At 40.7% G+C, this 20,611-nt stretch overlaps 1 protein-coding gene across 1 annotated transcript in view; it reads left to right on the top strand.

Annotated features, from left to right (window-relative positions):
- Window positions 1-20,611, top strand: part of cntfr (ciliary neurotrophic factor receptor) — a 553,504-nt gene that overhangs the window by 199,835 nt on the left and 333,058 nt on the right. The window contains exon 2 of the mRNA XM_042326362.1: window positions 7,009-7,090. Within this exon, the coding sequence (XP_042182296.1) occupies window positions 7,009-7,090 (82 nt within the window). The remainder of the gene's footprint in view (window positions 1-7,008; window positions 7,091-20,611) is intronic.

Here is a 20,611-nt window from a genome sequence, read left to right on the forward strand (position 1 = left end):
GAAAATGGGTGGGCTATTTACCAATAGACTATGTACAGCAGCAGCGATCGGTTAGCTGCTCAGATAGCTGATGTTTGAAGTTGGTGAGGGAGATAAAAGTCTCCAACTTCAGCGATTTTTGCAATTCGTTCCAGTCACAGGCAGCAGAGTACTGGAACGAAAGGCGGCCAAATGAGGTGTTGGCTTTAGGGATGATCAGTGAGATACACCTGCTGGAGCGCGTGCTACGGATGGGTGTTGCCATCGTGACCAGTGAACTGAGATAAGGCGGAGCTTTACCTAGCATGGACTTGTAGATGACCTGGAGCCAGTGGGTCTGGCGACGAATATGTAATGAGGGCCAGCCGACTAGAGCATACAGGTCGCAGTGGTGGGTGGTGTAAGGTGCTTTAGTGACAAAACGGATGGCACTGTGATAGACTGCATCCAGTTTGCTGAGTAGAGTGTTGGAAGCCATTTTGTAGATGACATCGCCGAAGTCGAGGATCGGAAGGATAGTCAGTTTTACTAGGGTAAGCTTGGCGGCGTGAGTGAAGGAGGCTTTGTTGCGGAATAGAAAGCCGACTCTTGATTTGATTTTTGATTGGAGATGTTTGATATGAGTCTGGAAGGAGAGTTTGCAGTCTAGCCAGACACCTAGGTACTTATAGATGTCCACATATTCAAGGTCGGAACCATCCAGGGTGGTGATGCTAGTCGGGCATGCGGGTGCAGGCAGCGATCGGTTGAAAAGCATGCATTTGGTTTTACTAGCGTTTAAGAGCAGTTGGAGGCCACGGAAGGAGTGTTGTATGGCATTGAAGCTTGTTTGGAGGTTAGATAGCACAGTGTCCAATGACGGGCCGAAAGTATATAGAATGGTGTCGTCTGCGTAGAGGTGGATCAGGGAATCGCCCGCAGCAAGAGCAACATCATTGATATATACAGAGAAAAGAGTCGGCCCGAGAATTGAACCCTGTGGCACCCCCATAGAGACTGCCAGAGGACCGGACAGCATGCCCTCCGATTTGACACACTGAACTCTGTCTGCAAAGTAATTGGTGAACCAGGCAAGGCAATCATCCGAAAAACCGAGGCTACTGAGTCTGCCGATAAGAATATGGTGATTGACAGAGTCGAAAGCCTTGGCAAGGTCAATGAAGACGGCTGCACAGTACTGTCTTTTATCGATGGCGGTTATGATATCGTTTAGTACCTTGAGTGTTGCTGAGGTGCACCGTGACCGGCTCGGAAACCAGATTGCACAGCGGAGAAGGTACGGTGGGATTCGAGATGGTCAGTGACCTGTTTGTTGACTTGGCTTTCGAAGACCTTAGATAGGCAGGGCAGGATGGATATAGGTCTGTAACAGTTTGGGTCCAGGGTGTCTCCCCTTTGAAGAGGGGGATGACTGCGGCAGCTTTCAATCCTTGGGGATCTCAGACGATATGAAAGAGAGGTTGAAAAGGCTGGTAATAGGGGTTGCGACAATGGCGGCGGAAAGTTTCAGAAATAGGGGGTCCAGATTGTCAAGCCCAGCTGATTTGTACGGGTCCAGGTTTTGCAGCTCTTTCAGAACATCTGCTATCTGGATTTGGGTAAAGGAGAACCTGGAGAGGCTTGGGCGAGGAGCTGCCGGGGGCAGAGCTGTTGGCCGAGGTTGGAGTAGCCAGGCGGAAGGCATGGCCAGCCGTTGAGAAATGCTTATTGAAGTTTTCAATAATCATGGATTTATCGGTGGTGACCGTGTTACCTAGCCTCAGTGCAGTGGGCAGCTGGGAGGAGGTGCTCTTGTTCTCCATGGACTTCACAGTGTCCCAGAACTTTTTGGAGTTGGAGCTACAGGATGCAAACTTCTGCCTGAAGAAGCTGGCCTTAGCTTTCCTGACTGACTGCGTGTATTGGTTCCGGACTTCCCTGAACAGTTGCATATCCCGGGGACTATTCGATGCTATTGCAGTCCGCCACAGGATATTTTTGTGCTGGTCGAGGGCAGTAAGGTCTGGGGTGAACCAAGGACTGTATCTGTTCTTAGTTCTGCATTTTTTGAACGGAGCATGCTTATCTAAAATGGTGAGGAAGTTACTTTTAAAGAATGACCAGGCATCCTCAACTGACGGGATGAGGTCAATGTCCTTCCAGGATACCCGGGCCAGGTCGATTAGAAAGGCCTGCTCACAGAAGTGTTTTAGGGAGCGTTTGACAGTGATGAGGGGTGGTCGTTTGACTGCGGCTCCGTAGCGGATACAGGCAATGAGGCAGTGATCGCTGAGATCCTGGTTGAAGACAGCGGAGGTGTATTTGGAGGGCCAGTTGGTCAGGATGACGTCTATGAGGGTGCCCTTGTTTACAGAGTTAGGGTTGTACCTGGTGGGTTCCTTGATGATTTGTGTGAGATTGAGGGCATCTAGCTTAGATTGTAGGACTGGCGGGGTGTTAAGCATATCCCAGTTTAGGTCACCTAACAGAACAAACTCTGAGGCTAGATGGGGGGGCGATCAATTCACAAATGGTGTCCATGGCACAGCTGGGGGCTGAGGGGGGGTCGGTAGCAGGCGGCAACAGTGAGAGACTTATTTCTGGAGAGAGTAATTTTCAAAATTAGTAGTTCGAACTGTTTGGGTATGGACCTGGAAAGTATGACATTACTTTGCAGGCTATCTCTGCAGTAGACTGCAACTCCTCCCCCTTTAGCAGTTCTATCTTGACGGAAGATGTTATAGTTGGGTATGGAAATCTCTGAATTTTTGGTGGCCTTCCTGAGCCAGGATTCAGACACAGCAAGGACATCAGGGTTAGCAGAGTGTGCTAGAGCAGTGAGTAAAACAAACTTAGGGAGGAGGCTTCTGATGTTGACATGCATGAAACCAAGGCTTTTTCGATCACAGAAGTCAACAAATGAGGGTGCCTGGGGACATGCAGGGCCTGGGTTTACCTCCACATCACCCGCGGAACAGAGAAGGAGTAGTATGAGGGTGCGGCTAAAGGCTATCAAAACTGGTCGCCTAGAGCGTTGGGGACAGAGAATAAGAGGAGCAGGTTTCTGGGCATGGTAGAATATATTCAGGGCATAATGCGCAGACAGGGGTATGGTGGGGTGCGGGTACAGCGGGGGTAAGCCCAGGCACTGGGTGATGATGAGAGAGGTTGTGTCTCTGGACATGCTGGTTGTAATGGGTGAGGTCACCGCATGTGTGGGAGGTGGGACAAAGGAGTTATCAGGGGTATGAAGAGTAGAACTAGGGGCTCCATTGTGAACTAGAACAATGATAACTAACCTGAGCAACAGTATACAAGGCATATTGACATTTGAGAGAGACATACAGCGAGGCATACAGTAATCACAGGTGTTGAATTGGGAAAGCTAGCTTAAACAGTAGGTGAGACAACAGCTAATCAGCTAGCACAACAACAGCAGGTAAAATGGCGTTGACTAGGCAACGGGGCCGACAGATAAAACATAAACAAGCAGAATGGAGTACCGTGATTAATGGACAGTCCAGAGTGCATCAGCTATGTAGCCAAGAGATCAGTGTCCAGGGGGCAGCGGTGGATGGGGCAGGGAAGCTGGACTGGCGAGTGTTATCCAGGTTGAAAAAAAGTTAACAATGACTAAATAGCTTGTAGCTAGTTAGCTGGTTAGCTTCTGGAGGTTCTTGAGTGTGTTCTAAAAATTAAAAATAATAGCGATTCCGTATCACATTGGGTGAGGCAGGTTTCCGGAAAGGTATAAACAGATTAAAAATCAAGAACAGACAGAAAGTAAATATGGGTCCGGTGAGTGTTTGGGACGCGGCGATTCAGACGGTTAGCAGGCCTGTGCTAACAAGCTAACAGTTCGTAGGCCCGGGCTAGACAAGCTAGCAGTTAGCAGGCCTGTGCTAACAAGCTAACAGTTCGTAGGCCCGGGCTAGACAAGCTAGCAGTTAGCAGGCCTGTGCTGACAAGCTAACAGTTCGTAGGCCCGGGCTAAACAAGGTAGCAGTTAGCGGACCGGGGCTAGACAAGCTAGCAGTTAGCAGGCCGAGTTTAGCAAGCAGGGAGATAGCGAGGGCTAGAGAGTTGGCCTTTAGGGGACGTCGCGATGGGGTGAGTCTGTTTATTCCTCTTCATGCGGTGACATCGATAGACCGGTCGTGGGCCCGGGTATTGTAGCCCAGGAGGATGCTACGGTGGTAGTACAGGTGCGCTGGCCGGGCTAGCTTCACGCTAAGTGGGTGGAAGCGCTAGCCAGGAGTAATCATCCGGGGTTGCGGTTTAGCTAGATAGCTAGTTGTGAAGATCCAGCTGAAATGTTCCGTTTGCGGTGGGAGTCCAGGGATGAATCCGGGGATAAAAATAAATAGGTCCGTTATGCTCTGGTTAGAGTCGCGTTGTTCGAACTGGCGAGAGCTTTCCGAGCTAAAGGTTAGCTTAGCTGATGACCGGTTAGCTGAAGACCGCTAGCATAGCTGGTGGTTAGCCGGCTAGCTTCAGTTGAGGGGTTCCGGTTCAAGTAAGTATAAATACTTTAGGAAAAATAGCTACATTGGGTGAGGCGGGTTGCAGGAGAGTATTTGGAAGTATTTGGAAGCTTAGGTTTAGCAAAATGTTTTTGAAGAAAAATATGTAAAAAACGAAAAATAGACGATATATACAAGGGACACGACGAGACAGGGCGACTTACTGCTACGCCATCTTGGTGGTGCCTCATACGCCATCTTGGTGGTGCCTCATATAGTGCACTACTTTAGACCAGAGCCCTATAGAACACTATTCCCTATATAGTGCACTACTTTAGACCAGAGCCCTATGGAACCCTATTCCCTATATTGTGCACCAGAGCCCTATGGAACCCTATTCCCTATATTGTGCACTACTTTAGACCAGAGCCCTATGGAACCCTCTTCCCTATATTGTGCACCAGAGCCCTATGGAACCCTATTCCCTATATTGTGCACCACTTTAGACCAGAGCCCTATTGAACCCTATTCCCTATATTGTGCACCAGAGCCCTATGGAACCCTATTCCCTATATTGTGCACCACTTTAGACCAGAGCCCTATGGAACCCTCTTCCCTATATTGTGCACCAGAGCCCTATGGAACCCTATTCCCTATATTGTGCACCACTTTAGACCAGAGCCCTATGGAACCCTATTCCCTATATTGTGCACCACTTTAGACCAGAGCCAATAGTCCACTATATAGGGAATAGGGTGGCATTTGGGAGACATACCTAAGGTAGAACTGGTCAGATCATTATAAAAACAGGAAGTAGAAAGGCCGAACTCCTGGTCTGTTTCATATGACTTTGTAGTCAAATTGAGCAGGATAACACTCTCTTCTTCTGCAGACTGGATGAGGTCCTAATGATTGCAGTATTATGGTAACTCGAGTGGGAAATGGATACAGTTTGAATCACCTTAGTACCTTGCAAAAGCATTGAACTAGAGAATACATTCCCTGCGATTTAAAATCCTCTACCCGTCTCCATTAATGTTGTCTTTACATAAACAGCTGAGAAACTTTGGGGATTTCAAGTACAATCAGAATCAGGGTTGGGGTCATTCCATTTCAATTTCTGTCAATTCAGAAAGAAAACCAAAGTCCTATTCCAATACTAATGTATCCTCGTTGAAACGCCATCCGGGTAACACCCATTGGAGAGAATTGGAATTTCAGTGTACTTCTTGGAATTTACTGAAAATAAAATGGAATTGAGCCCAACCCTGACCAGACTAATGTTCCCATTTCACTGCACATCTTCCCATTGTGTTCTCACACTGCTTCGTTTTGTTCTGCTGTCAGACATGGTAGTAGTTGTAAAGGGTTTCTGCTGCTCTTTGGCTCCAGGTCTGATATGGACCATCTCGGTGGTATAGCTTCCGTTCCTCATTGTAATGATTATACAAACCAATTAAAAGGCAGACTAACTAAATGGAGCACAAAGATATATACACATGAAATGTTTCCCTCAGCCATTACATGCGGAAACGGTCAGAAAAGTTGGAGGACTGGGGCACAGTGAGTGTGACGTTTGTTTAACATATATATATATATATAAAGTAGAATAATATTCTCAAATCTTTGGTGTTGTTTTAAACTTGAAATGGTTATTTAATATTGTAAACCCTCCACCAGTTCTAAAAGCAACAGATTGATAGTCCAAACTTTGATCTTGCTTCAATGGGAGAACTCATGAAAGGAGTGGTTGATGTTACTACTCCTTTAAAAAGCTTCAATGGGAGATCTCATGAAAGGAAGAGAACAGTAGGAATGTGTCTTTATGAAGAGACATGAACTGTTATGATATAGCTGAGTCTAACAAAATAGCCAGTCATTTGTGTAAGTGCTGTGCTTGTTGAATGTCCTTCCCTATAAGCGTGTTGAAAGCATGTTGTCAATTTGTTTACTGTAAAATGGCATTGTATTTGGTCAGTTAACTAAGGGTTGGTAACAGGCTGATTGGTTGGCTATTTGAGCCAGTAAAGGGGGCTTTACTATTCTTAGGTAGTGGAATGACTTTAGCTTCCCTCCAGGCCTGAGGGGGCACACTTTCTAGTAGAAACAATATAATCCACTATTATCGTCAGTAATTTTCCATCCAAGGTGTCAGACCACGGTGGCTTGTCATTGTTGACAGACATCAATCATTTGTTCACCTCTTCCACAATGAAATGGAAGAGGTGAACAAATGAATTCAAAATTACAATTATTGTCTTTCATAATTTCATCAAATATAATTGGAGGTGAAGTGTCAGCGTTTGTTGAAGGCATGTCACGCCTAAGTTTGCTTAGCCCTGTAGTCATGTAGAGTGTTAGCCCTGAGAGAAAATGAGAGAAGCAAGGAGAGAGAAAGAGAGGGAGTGTGAGAGAGAGAGAGAGAGAGAGAGAGAGAGAGAGAGAGAGAAGCACGGAGAGAGAGGTAGTGACAGATTGAATGATTGAGCAAGGCAGAGAGAGTTTAAAGATAGAGTGAGAGATTGAAAGGGGGCGATAGAGATGGAGAGAGAGACTCTGACATTCTCCTCTGTGTCTATTTCTCTAGATGGCCAACATCGTAACGTCGCTGTGCTGTGTGGTGCTAGCTGCCGTGGCGGTAGCGTACGCTCAGAGACGCAGCCAAACAGGTAAGACCCAACGCTGTAATACCCTCTGCTCCTCTCCCAGCCCTCGTACTGTGTTCTGTGTTCTACTGTGAGCTCAGAGCCTGCTCTCTCTCTGCCACCTGACCATGGAGATTTGGTGGGAGATGCATAGCCTCTCTCTCTGTCTCTCCTTCTCTCTCTCTCTCTCTCCTTCTCTCTCTCTCTCTCTCCTTCTCTCTCTATCTCTCTCTCTTCTCTCTCTCTCTCTTCTCTCTCTCTCTCTCCTTCTCTCTCTCTCTCTCTCTCTTCTCTCTCTCTCTCTCTCTCTCTCTCTCTCTCTCTCTCTCTCTCTCTCTCTCTCTCTCATCTCATGCCTCTGTGCACTCTCAGGTTGTGGTGGTGTTTGTGTCAGGAGCTGAGAGCAGAGATAACTAGAGGTAACACAGTGAGAGGGCGACAGACATACCGTGCTGAGTCGTCTCTCACCTGTCTCTCTGCGTACACCTCTTCTCCCTCTCTTCTCCTCCTTCACAGCCCTCACTCATTCTACACCTCCTCCCCACCCAAAAGTAGTGTACTATATAGGGAATATGGTACTATTAGGAATTAATTTTAATTTGATTTTTTTCAGTCACAGATATAACCCACTTTAACATAGAACAGCAATACAAGGAGATGGAGATCTATAAAATCTATAGCTAAAGTGCATTCGTAAAGTATTCAGACCGCTAGACTTTTTCACGTTTTGTTTTCGCTACAGCCTTATTTTAATAAATACCCTGATATATCTACACACAATACCCCAGAATGACAAAGCAGAAAATACAGAAGTACTTTATTTACATAGCTATTCAGACCCTTTGCTATGAGACTCAAAATTGAGCTCTGGTGCATCCTGTTTCCATTGATCATCCTTGAGATGTTACTACAATTTGATTCGAGTCCACATATAGTAAATTCAATTGAGGAAGGGAAGGATTTGGGAAGGCATACACCTGTCTAGCGTTATGGTGTTAGCTGCTGGGGATCCTGATAAAGTGTTTTTAAAAAATACAAAATTCTCCACAGAGGAACTCTGGAGCTCTGTCAGAGTGAATATCGGGTTCTTGGTCACGTCCCTGACCAAGGCCCTTGTCTCCCGATTGCTCGGTTTGGCGGGGCGGTCAGCTCTTGGAAAAGTCTTGGTGGTTCCAAACTTCTTCCATTTAAGAATGATGGAGGCCACTGTGTTCTTGGGGACCTTCAATGCTGCAGAAATATTTTGGTACCCTTACCCAGAGCTGTGCCTCAACACAATCCTGTCTCAGATCTCTACCTACGGACAATTGCATCGGCCTCATGGCTTGGTCTATGCTGACATGCATTGTCAACTGTGGGACCTTATATAGATAGTCTTCCTCTTGTCCAACACCAACTACAAGACATTACAAACAACCACAAATCAAGACTTCACAAACATTCAACATGTAGACAATACAGACAATTAAAATACTTGACAGGAAACACATTTAACATTCAGTTGATACTTTCTATTTCCTGTCCAGTCATATGGTCTATCACATTAGATGTTCTGTCTACTTTCTGTCCAGTCATATGGTCTATCACAATAGATGTTCTGTCTACTTCCTGTCCAGTCATATGGTCTATCTCATTAGATGTTCTGTCTACTTCCTGTCCAGTCATATGGTCTATCACATTAGATGTTCTGTCTACTTCCTGTCCAGTCATATGGTCTATCAAATTAGATGTTGTTTCTACTTCCTGTCCAATCATATGGTCTATCACATTAGATGCTGTTTCTATTTCCTGTCCAGTCATATGGTCTATCACATTAGATGTTGTTTCTATTTCCTGTCCAGTCATATGGTCTATCACATTAGATGTTGTTTCTATTTCCTGTCCAGTCACATGGTCTATCACATTAGATGTTGTTTCTATTTCCTGTCCAGTCATATGGTCTATCACATTAGATGTTCTTTCTATTTCCTGGCCAGTCATATGGTCTATCACATTAGATGTTGTTTCTATTTCCTGTCCAGTCATATGGTCTATCACATTAGATGTTGTTTCTATTTCCTGTCCAGTCACATGGTCTATCACATTAGATGTTGTTTCTATTTCAGATCATTCTATCACATTAGATGTTGTTTCTATTTCCTGTCCAGTCATATGGTCTATCACATTAGATGTTCTTTCTATTTCCTGGCCAGTCATATGGTCTATCACATTAGATGTTGTTTCTATTTCCTGTCCAGTCATATGGTCTATCACATTAGATGTTCTGTCTATTTCCTGTCCAGTCATATGGTCTATCACATTAGATGTTGTTTCCATTTCCTGTCCAGTCATATGGTCTATCACATTAGATGTTGTTTCTATTTCCTGTCCAGTCTTATGGTCTATCACATTAGATGTTGTTTCTATTTCCTGTCCAGTCATATGGTCTATCACATTAGATGTTGTTTCTATTTCCTGTCCAGTCATATGGTCTATCACATTAGATATTGTTTCTATTTCCTGTCCAGTCATATGGTCTACTTCCTGTCCAGTCATATGGTCTATCACATTAGATGTTGTTTCTATTTCCTGTCCAGTCATATGGTCTATCACATTAGATGTTCTTTCTATTTCCTGTCCAGTCATATGGTCTATCACATTAGATGTTGTTTCTATTTCCTGTCCAGTCATATGGTCTATCACATTAGATGTTGTTTCTATTTCCTGTCCAGTCACATGGTCTATCACATTAGATGTTGTTTCTATTTCCTGTCCAGTCATATGGTCTATCACATTAGATGTTGTTTCTATTTCCTGTCCAGTCATATGGTCTATCACATTAGATGTTGTTTCTATTTCCTGTCCAGTCATATGGTCTATCACATTAGATGTTGTTTCTATTTCCTGTCCAGTCATATGGTCTATCACATTAGATGTTGTTTCTATTTCCTGTCCAGTCATATGGTCTATCACATTAGATGTTGTTTCTATTTCCTGTCCAGTCATATGGTCTATCACATTAGATGTTGTTTCTATTTCCTGTCCAGTCATATGGTCTATCACATTAGATGTTGTTTCTATTTCCTGTCCAGTCATATGGTCTATCACATTAGATGTTGTTTCTATTTCCTGTCCAGTCATATGGTCTACTTCCTGTCCAGTCATATGGTCTATCACATTAGATGTTGTTTCTATTTCCTGTCCAGTCATATGGTCTATCACAATAGATGTTGTTTCTATTTCCTGTCCAGTCATATGGTCTATCACATTAGATGTTGTTTCTATTTCCTGTCCAGTCATATGGTCTATCACATTAGATGTTGTTTCTATTTCCTGTCCAGTCATATGGTCTATCACATTAGATGTTGTTTCTATTTCCTGTCCAGTCATATGGTCTATCACATTAGATGTTGTTTCTATTTCCTGTCCAGTCATATGGTCTATCACATTAGATGTTGTTTCTATTTCCTGTCCAGTCATATGGTCTATCACATTAGATGTTGTTTCTATTTCCTGTCCAGTCATATGGTCTATCACATTAGATGTTGTTTCTATTTCCTGTCCAGTCATATGGTCTATCACATTAGATGTTGTTTCTATTTCCTGTCCAGTCATATGGTCTATCACATTAGATGTTGTTTCTATTTCCTCCAGTCATGGTCTATCACATTAGATGTTGTTTCTATTTCCTGTCCAGTCATATGGTCTATCACATTAGATGTTGTTTCTATTTCCTGTCCAGTCATATGGTCTATCACATTAGATGTTGTTTCTATTTCCTGTCCAGTCATATGGTCTATCACATTAGATGTTGTTTCTATTTCCTGTCCAGTCATATGGTCTATCACATTAGATGTTGTTTCTATTTCCTGTCCAGTCATATGGTCTATCACATTAGATGTTGTTTCTATTTCCTGTCCAGTCATATGGTCTATCACATTAGATGTTGTTTCTATTTCCTGTCCAGTCATATGGTCTATCACATTAGATGTTGTTTCTATTTCCTGTCCAGTCATATGGTCTATCACATTAGATGTTGTTTCTATTTCCTGTCCAGTCATATGGTCTATCACATTAGATGTTGTTTCTATTTCCTGTCCAGTCATATGGTCTATCACATTAGATGTTGTTTCTATTTCCTGTCCAGTCATATGGTCTATCACATTAGATGTTGTTTCTATTTCCTGTCCAGTCATATGGTCTATCACATTAGATGTTGTTTCTATTTCCTGTCCAGTCATATGGTCTATCACATTAGATGTTGTTTCTATTTCCTGTCCAGTCATATGGTCTATCACATTAGATGTTGTTTCTATTTCCTGTCCAGTCATATGGTCTATCACATTAGATGTTGTTTCTATTTCCTGTCCAGTCATTTGGTCTATCACATTAGATGTTGTTTCTATTTCCTGTCCAGTCATATGGTCTATCACATTAGATGTTGTTTCTATTTCCTGTCCAGTCATATGGTCTATCACATTAGATGTTGTTTCTATTTCCTGTCCAGTCACATGGTCTATAGATGTTGTTTCATTTCCTGTCCAGTCATAGATGTTGTTTCTATTTCCTGTCCAGTCATATGGTCTATCACATTAGATGTTGTTTCTATTTCCTGTCCAGTCATATGGTCTATCACATTAGATGTTGTTTCTATTTCCTGGCCAGTCATATGGTCTATCACATTAGATGTTGTTTCTATTTCCTGTCCAGTCATATGGTCTATCACATTAGATGTTGTTTCTATTTCCTGTCCAGTCATATGGTCTATCACATTAGATGTTGTTTCCATTTCCTGTCCAGTCATATGGTCTATCACATTAGATGTTGTTTCTATTTCCTGTCCAGTCATATGGTCTATCACATTAGATGTTGTTTCTATTTCCTGTCCAGTCATATGGTCTATCACATTAGATGTTGTTTCTATTTCCTGTCCAGTCATATGGTCTATCACATTAGATGTTGTTTCTATTTCCTGTCCAGTCATATGGTCTACTTCAGTCATATGGTCTATCACATTAGATGTTGTTTCTATTTCCTGTCCAGTCATTCTATCACATTAGATGTTCAGTCATATGGTCTATCACATTAGATGTTGTTTCTATTTCCTGTCCAGTCATATGGTCTATCACATTAGATGTTGTTTCTATTTCCTGTCCAGTCATATGGTCTATCACATTAGATGTTGTTTCTATTTCCTGTCCAGTCACATGGTCTATCACATTAGATGTTGTTTCTATTTCCTGTCCAGTCATATGGTCTATCACATTAGATGTTGTTTCTATTTCCTGTCCAGTCATATGGTCTATCACATTAGATGTTGTTTCTATTTCCTGTCCAGTCATATGGTCTATCACATTAGATGTTGTTTCTATTTCCTGTCCAGTCATATGGTCTATCACATTAGATGTTGTTTCTATTTCCTGTCCAGTCATATGGTCTATCACATTAGATGTTGTTTCTATTTCCTGTCCAGTCATATGGTCTATCACATTAGATGTTGTTTCTATTTCCTGTCCAGTCATATGGTCTATCACATTAGATGTTGTTTCTATTTCCTGTCCAGTCATATGGTCTATTTCAGTCATTAGATTAGATTTGTTTCTATTTCCTGTCCAGTCATATGGTCTATCACATTAGATGTTGTTTCTATTTCCTGTCCAGTCATATGGTCTATCACATTAGATGTTGTTTCTATTTCCTGTCCAGTCATATGGTCTATCACATTAGATGTTGTTTCTATTTCCTGTCCAGTCATATGGTCTATCACATTAGATGTTGTTTCTATTTCCTGTCCAGTCATATGGTCTATCACATTAGATGTTGTTTCTATCACATTTGTTGTTTCTGTCCAGTCATATGGTCTATCACATTAGATGTTGTTTCTATTTCCTGTCCAGTCATATGGTCTATCACATTAGATGTTGTTTCTATTTCCTGTCCAGTCATATGGTCTATCACATTAGATGTTGTTTCTATTTCCTGTCCAGTCATATGGTCTATCAGATCAGTCATATGGTCTATCACATTAGATGTTGTTTCTATTTCCTGTCCAGTCATATGGTCTCACATTAGATGTTGTTTCTATTTCCTGTCCAGTCATATGGTCTATCACATTAGATGTTGTTTCTATTTCCTGTCCAGTCATATGGTCTATCACATTAGATGTTGTTTCTATTTCCTGTCCAGTCATATGGTCTATCACATTAGATGTTGTTTCTATTTCCTGTCCAGTCATATGGTCTATCACATTAGATGTTGTTTCTATTTCCTGTCCAGTCATATGGTCTATCACATTAGATGTTGTTTCTATTTCCTGTCCAGTCATATGGTCTATCACATTAGATGTTGTTTCTATTTCCTGTCCAGTCATATGGTCTATCACATTAGATGTTGTTTCTATTTCCTGTCCAGTCATATGGTCTATCACATTAGATGTTGTTTCTATTTCCTGTCCAGTCATATGGTCTATCACATTAGATGTTGTTTCTATTTCCTGTCCAGTCATATGGTCTATCACATTAGATGTTGTTTCTATTTCCTGTCCAGTCATATGGTCTATCACATTAGATGTTGTTTCTATTTCCTGTCCAGTCATATGGTCTATCACATTAGATGTTGTTTCTATTTCCTGTCCAGTCATATGGTCTATCACATTAGATGTTGTTTCTATTTCCTGTCCAGTCATATGGTCTATCACATTAGATGTTGTTTCTATTTCCTGTCCAGTCATATGGTCTACTCATTTGGTCTATCACATTAGATGTTGTTTCTATTTCCTGTCCAGTCATCATGGTCTATCACATTAGATGTTGTTTCTATTTCCTGTCCAGTCATATGGTCTATCACATTAGATGTTGTTTCTATTTCCTGTCCAGTCATATGGTCTATCACATTAGATGTTGTTTCTATTTCCTGTCCAGTCATATGGTCTATCACATTAGATGTTGTTTCTATTTCCTGTCCAGTCATATGGTCTATCACATTAGATGTTGTTTCTATTTCCTGTCCAGTCATATGGTCTATCACATTAGATGTTGTTTCTATTTCCTGTCCAGTCATATGGTCTATCACATTAGATGTTCATATGTTTCACATAGATGTTGTTTCTTTCCTGTCCAGTCATATGGTCTATCACAATAGATGTTGTTTCTATTTCCTGTCCAGTCATATGGTCTATCACATTAGATGTTGTTTCTATTTCTAGTTGGTCTATCTGATGTTGTTTCCAGTCATATGGTCTATCACATTAGATGTTGTTTCTATTTCCTGTCCAGTCATATGGTCTATCACATTAGATGTTGTTTCTATTTCCTGTCCAGTCATATGGTCTATCACATTAGATGTTGTTTCTATTTCCTGTCCAGTCATATGGTCTATCACATTAGATGTTGTTTCTATTTCCTGTCCAGTCATATGGTCTATCACATTAGATGTTGTTTCTATTTCCTGTCCAGTCATATCACATTAGATGTCTATTCCTGGTCATATGGTCATCACATTAGATGTTGTTTCTATTTCCTGTCCAGTCATATGGTCTATCACATTAGATGTTGTTTCTATTTCCTGTCCAGTCACATGGTCTATCACATTAGATGTTGTTTCTATTTCCTGTCCAGTCATATGGTCTATCACATTAGATGTTGTTTCTATTTCCTGTCCAGTCATATGGTCTATCACATTAGATGTTGTTTCTATTTCCTGTCCAGTCATATGGTCTATCACATTAGATGTTGTTTCTATTTCCTGTCCAGTCATATGGTCTATCACAATAGATGTTGTTTCTATTTCCTGTCCAGTCATATGGTCTATCACATTAGATGTTGTTTCTATTTCCTGTCCAGTCATATGGTCTATCACATTAGATGTTGTTTCTATTTCCTGTCCAGTCATATGGTCTATCACATTAGATGTTGTTTCTATTTCCTGTCCAGTCATATGGTCTATCACATTAGATGTTGTTTCTATTTCCTGTCCAGTCATATGGTCTATCACATTAGATGTTGTTTCTATTTCCTGTCCAGTCATATGGTCTATCACATTAGATGTTGATTCTATTTCCTGTCCAGTCATATGGTCTATCACATTAGATGTTGTTTCTATTTCCTGTCCAGTCATATGGTCTATCACATTAGATGTTGTTTCTATTTCCTGTCCAGTCATATGGTCTATCACATTAGATGTTGTTTCTATTTCCTGTCCAGTCATATGGTCTATCACATTAGATGTTGTTTCTATTTCCTGTCCAGTCATATGGTCTATCACAATAGATGTTGTTTCTATTTCCTGTCCAGTCATATGGTCTATCACATTAGATGTTTTTCTATTTCCTGTCCAGTCATATGGTCTATCTTAGATGTTGTTTCTATTTCTGTCCAGTCATTTGGTCTATCACATTAGATGTTGTTTCTATTTCCTGTCCAGTCATATGGTCTATCACATTAGATGTTGTTTCTATTTCCTGTCCAGTCATATGGTCTATCACATTAGATGTTCATATGTTTCTAGATGTTCCTGTCCAGTCATATGGTCTATCACATTAGATGTTGTTTCTATTTCCTGTCCAGTCATATGGTCTATCACATTAGATGTTGTTTCTATTTCCTGTCCAGTCATATGGTCTATCACATTAGATGTTGTTTCTATTTCCTGTCCAGTCATATGGTCTTACATGTTGTTTCTATTTCCTGTCCAGTCATATGGTCTATCACATTAGATGTTGTTTCTATTTCCTGTCCAGTCATATGGTCTATCACATTAGATGTTGTTTCTATTTCCTGTCCAGTCATATGGTCTATCACATTAGATGTTGTTTCTATTTCCTGTCCAGTCATATGGTCTATCACATTAGATGTTGTTTCTATTTCCTGTCCAGTCATATGGTCTATCACATTAGATGTTGTTTCTATTTCCTGTCCAGTCATATGGTCTATCACATTAGATGTTGTTTCTATTTCCTGTCCAGTCATATGGTCTATCACATTAGATGTTGTTTCTATTTCCTGTCCAGTCATATGGTCTATCACATTAGATGTTGTTTCTTTTCCTGTCCAGTCATATGGTCTATCACATTAGATGTTGTTTCTATTTCCTGTCCAGTCATATGGTCTATCACATTAGATGTTGTTTCTATTTCCTGTCCAGTCATATGGTCTATCACATTAGATGTTGTTTCTACTTCCTGTCCAGTCATATGGTCTATCACAATAGATGTTGTTTCTACTTCCTGTCCAGTCATATGGTCTATCACAATAGATGTTGTTTCTATTTCCTGTCCAGTCACATGGTCTATCACAATAGATGTTGTTTCTATTTCCTGTCCAGTCATATGGTCTATCACATTAGATGTTGTTTCTACTTCCTGTCCAGTCATATGGTCTATCACATTAGATGTTGTTTCTATTTCCTGTCCAGTCATATGGTCTATCACATTAGATGTTGTTTCTATTTCCTGTCCAGTCATATGGTCTATCACATTAGATGTTGTTTCTATTTCCTGTCCAGTCATATGGTCTATCACATTAGATGTTGTTTCTATTTCCTGTCCAGTCATATGGTCTATCACATTAGATGTTGTTTCTATTTCCTGTCCAGTCATATGGTCTATCACATTAGATGTTGTTTCTATTTCCTGTCCAGTCATATGGTCTATCACATTAGATGTTGTTTCTATTTCCTGTCCAGTCATATGGTCTATCACATTAGATGTTGTTTCTATTTCCTGTCCAGTCATATGGTCTATCACATTAGATGTTGTTTCTATTTCCTGTCCAGTCACATGGTCTATCACAATAGATGTTGTTTCTATTTCCTGTCCAGTCATATGGTCTATCACATTAGATGTTGTTTCTATTTCCTGTCCAGTCACATGGTCTATCACAATAGATGTTGTTTCTATTTCCTGTCCAGTCACATGGTCTATCACAATAGATGTTGTTTCTACTTCCTGTCCAGTCATATGGTCTATCACATTAGATGTTGTTTCTATTTCCTGTCCAGTCATATGGTCTATCACATTAGATGTTGTTTCTATTTCCTGTCCAGTCACATGGTCTATCACATTAGATGTTGTTTCTATTTCCTGTCCAGTCATATGGTCTATCACATTAGATGTTGTTTCTATTTCCTGTCCAGTCATATGGTCTATCACATTAGATGTTGTTTCTATTTCCTGTCCAGTCATATGGTCTATCACATTAGATGTTGTTTCTATTTCCTGTCCAGTCATATGGTCTACTTCCTGTCCAGTCATATGGTCTATCACATTAGATGTTGTTTCTATTTCCTGTCCAGTCATATGGTCTATCACATTAGATGTTGTTTCTATTTCCTGTCCAGTCATATGGTCTATCACATTAGATGTTGTTTCTATTTCCTGTCCAGTCATATGGTCTATCACATTAGATGTTGTTTCTATTTCCTGTCCAGTCATATGGTCTATCACATTAGATGTTGTTTCTATTTCCTGTCCAGTCATATGGTCTATCACAATAGATGTTGTTTTTATTTCCTGTCCAGTCATATGGTCTATCACATTAGATGTTGTTTCTATTTCCTGTCCAGTCATATGGTCTATCACATTAGATGTTGTTTCTATTTCCTGTCCAGTCATATGGTCTATCACATTAGATGTTGTTTCTATTTCCTGTCCAGTCATATGGTCTATCACAATAGATGTTGTTTCTACTTCCTGTCCAGTCATATGGTCTATCACAATAGATGTTGTTTCTATTTCCTGTCCAGTCACATGGTCTATCACATTAGATGTTGTTTCTATTTCCTGTCCAGTCACATGGTCTATCACAATAGATGTTGTTTCTATTTCCTGTCCAGTCATATGGTCTATCACAATAGATGTTGTTTCTACTTCCTGTCCAGTCATATGGTCTATCACATTAGATGTTGTTTCTATTTCCTGTCCAGTCACATGGTCTATCACATTAGATGTTGTTTCTATTTCCTGTCCAGTCACATGGTCTATCACGTTTGATTTTCTTTTAGTTTTTCTTGAAGGTGGATTTACGTTGTGCCTGAGAAATATGGATTGGTAAAGAGATACATTCAGCTATGGCTCTATATAAAACTGTAGACTTCAGCAATTTGTCCTTGGCTTGGGTTGACTTAGTTGCCCTGAATTTCCCTGTCCGGTTAGGTGGTTATGCGAGTTGCTAGTATGTACTAACTGGCCAGAAAAATATTGTGTTTGTTTGAAAAATAAAACATTCATAAAGAAAATCACAAGACTTGATAGTAATCTGATTTCAACATGAAATCATGAGAGATTCTGATGCATTTGGATAATATTCATTCGGATAGAGCAATGAAGAGCTAATCTACCAGCCCTGTTTTGAACAATGACGAGCTAATCTACCGGCCCTGTTTTGAGCAATGAAGAGCTAATCTACCGGCCCTGTTTTGAGCAATGAAGAGGTAATCTACCAGCCCTGTGTTGAGGCATTTGGAGATTTTTTATATCTTTCTTTGCTGCAGATGACCATATTACTGGACAGTACTCTAAATGTGATAGGACCAGGAATTGACCATATAACTGGACAGTATTCTAAGTGTGATAGGACCAGGGATTGACCATATAACTGGACAGTACTCTAAGTGTGATAGGACCAGGTATTGACCATATAACCGGACAGTATTCTAAGTGTGATAGAACCAGAGATTGACCATATAACCGGACAGTACTCTAAGTGTGATAGAACCAGGGATCACCTGATTCAGTGTGCTAGATGTTACATTTTCTGAATATTTACTTGTAACAGCAATTCCCTTATTAATAACAATATGTGTTATTGTGTTCTGACCATGATAAAGCTGCATCCAACATGACGCCTAGTATTTTACGTTTTTAACTCGCTCTATATATGTTCTATTCGTCAACAAATGCAATTGGGGGTAATCAGCAAGCATGTATCTTGAACCAAATTCAACACGTTTCATTTTAGAAATGTTCAACACCAATTTGTTCAGCCCACTCAGACACTACTCTTAGTTCACTGCTCAGTACATCTGTTAGCTAATTACATTCTGATGCTGCGCTGTACATTGTAGAGTCATCAGCATACATGACCACTGTTGCTTTGTTCATTACTGAAGGTAAATCATTAGTAAAGATAAGAGAAGAGAAGTGGGCCAAGGCAACTTCCTTGAGGATCACCTCAGTGTATATCTTTACTGTTTGAAAAGCTACCATTAAATACAACTTTTTGTCTTCTCCTAGATAGACAACTTTCCATCCAGGACAGAGCTGCAGACTTAAAACCATAACATTTGAGTTTACCTAGTAACAGTTCATGATTAATTACATCAAAAGCAGCAATGAAACACTGCACCAACTAAATGGGAGAACCTTCCAGAAGGACAACCATCTCTGCAGCACTTCACCAATCAGGCCTTTATGGTAGAGTGGCCAGACGGAAGCCACTCCTCTGTAAAAGGCACATGACAGCCCGCATTTACTTTGCCAAAAGGCAACTAAAAGACTTACAGACAATGAGAAACAAGATTCTCTGGTCTGATGAAACGAATAATTAATTATTTGGCCTGAATGCCAAGCATCACGTCTGGAGAAAACCTGACACCATCCCTAATGTGAAGCATGGTGGTGGCAGCATCATGCTGTGGGGATGTTTTTCATTGGCAGGTACAGGGAGACTAGTCAGGATCAAGGGAAAGATGAACAGAGCAAAGTACAGAGAGATCCTTTATGAAAACCTTCTCTAGAGCGCTCAGTACCTTAGACTAAAGGTTCACCTTCCTACAGGACAACGACCCTAAGCACACAACAAAGACAGCAAAGCCAAGACAACGTAGGAATAGGAGACAACGTAGGAGTAGGAGACAACGTAGGAGACAACGTAGGAGATCAAACATCTCTGGAGAGACCTGAATATAGCTGTGCAGCAACGCTTCCCATCCAACCTGACAGAGCTTGAGAGGATCTGCAGAGAAAAATGGGAGAAACTCCCCAAATACAGGCGTGCCAAGCTTGTAGCGTCATACCCAAGAAGACCCAACGCTGTAATCACTGCCAAAGATGCTTCAACAAAGTACTGAGTAAAGGGTCTGAATACTTATGTAAATGTAATATTTCAGTTTTATTTTTAATAAATTAGCAAAAATTTCGAAAAACCTGTTTTATCTTTGTCGTTATAGGGTATTGTGTGTAGATTGATAAGTATTTCAAAAAACATTTTTTAGAATTAGGCTGTAATGGAAAAAAATGTGGAAAAAGTCAAGAGGTCTGAATACTTTCCGATTGAACTGTATACTAACTTAGATAGTGGAGGACATTGGAAATCTATACAACCAATGTCCTGTTGATCATGAACGACAGGTATGCTATTCCATTGTCAACCTGGACTCAGGGGTAGACGTAACATATACGTAACATAAATACATCACGTTTCTCATGGTATATGTTCATTGGTGGATCCATGTCATATAATATGTTACAGATTACAATTCATATGACATGTTACAGATTACAATTCATATGACATGTTACAGATTACAATTCATATGACATGTTACGCATTGTAATTGTTACACTGTTAT

This window comes from Oncorhynchus tshawytscha, linkage group LG09 (genome assembly GCF_018296145.1).
Source record: "Oncorhynchus tshawytscha isolate Ot180627B linkage group LG09, Otsh_v2.0, whole genome shotgun sequence".
In the NCBI taxonomy this organism is placed as follows: domain Eukaryota; kingdom Metazoa; phylum Chordata; class Actinopteri; order Salmoniformes; family Salmonidae; genus Oncorhynchus; species Oncorhynchus tshawytscha.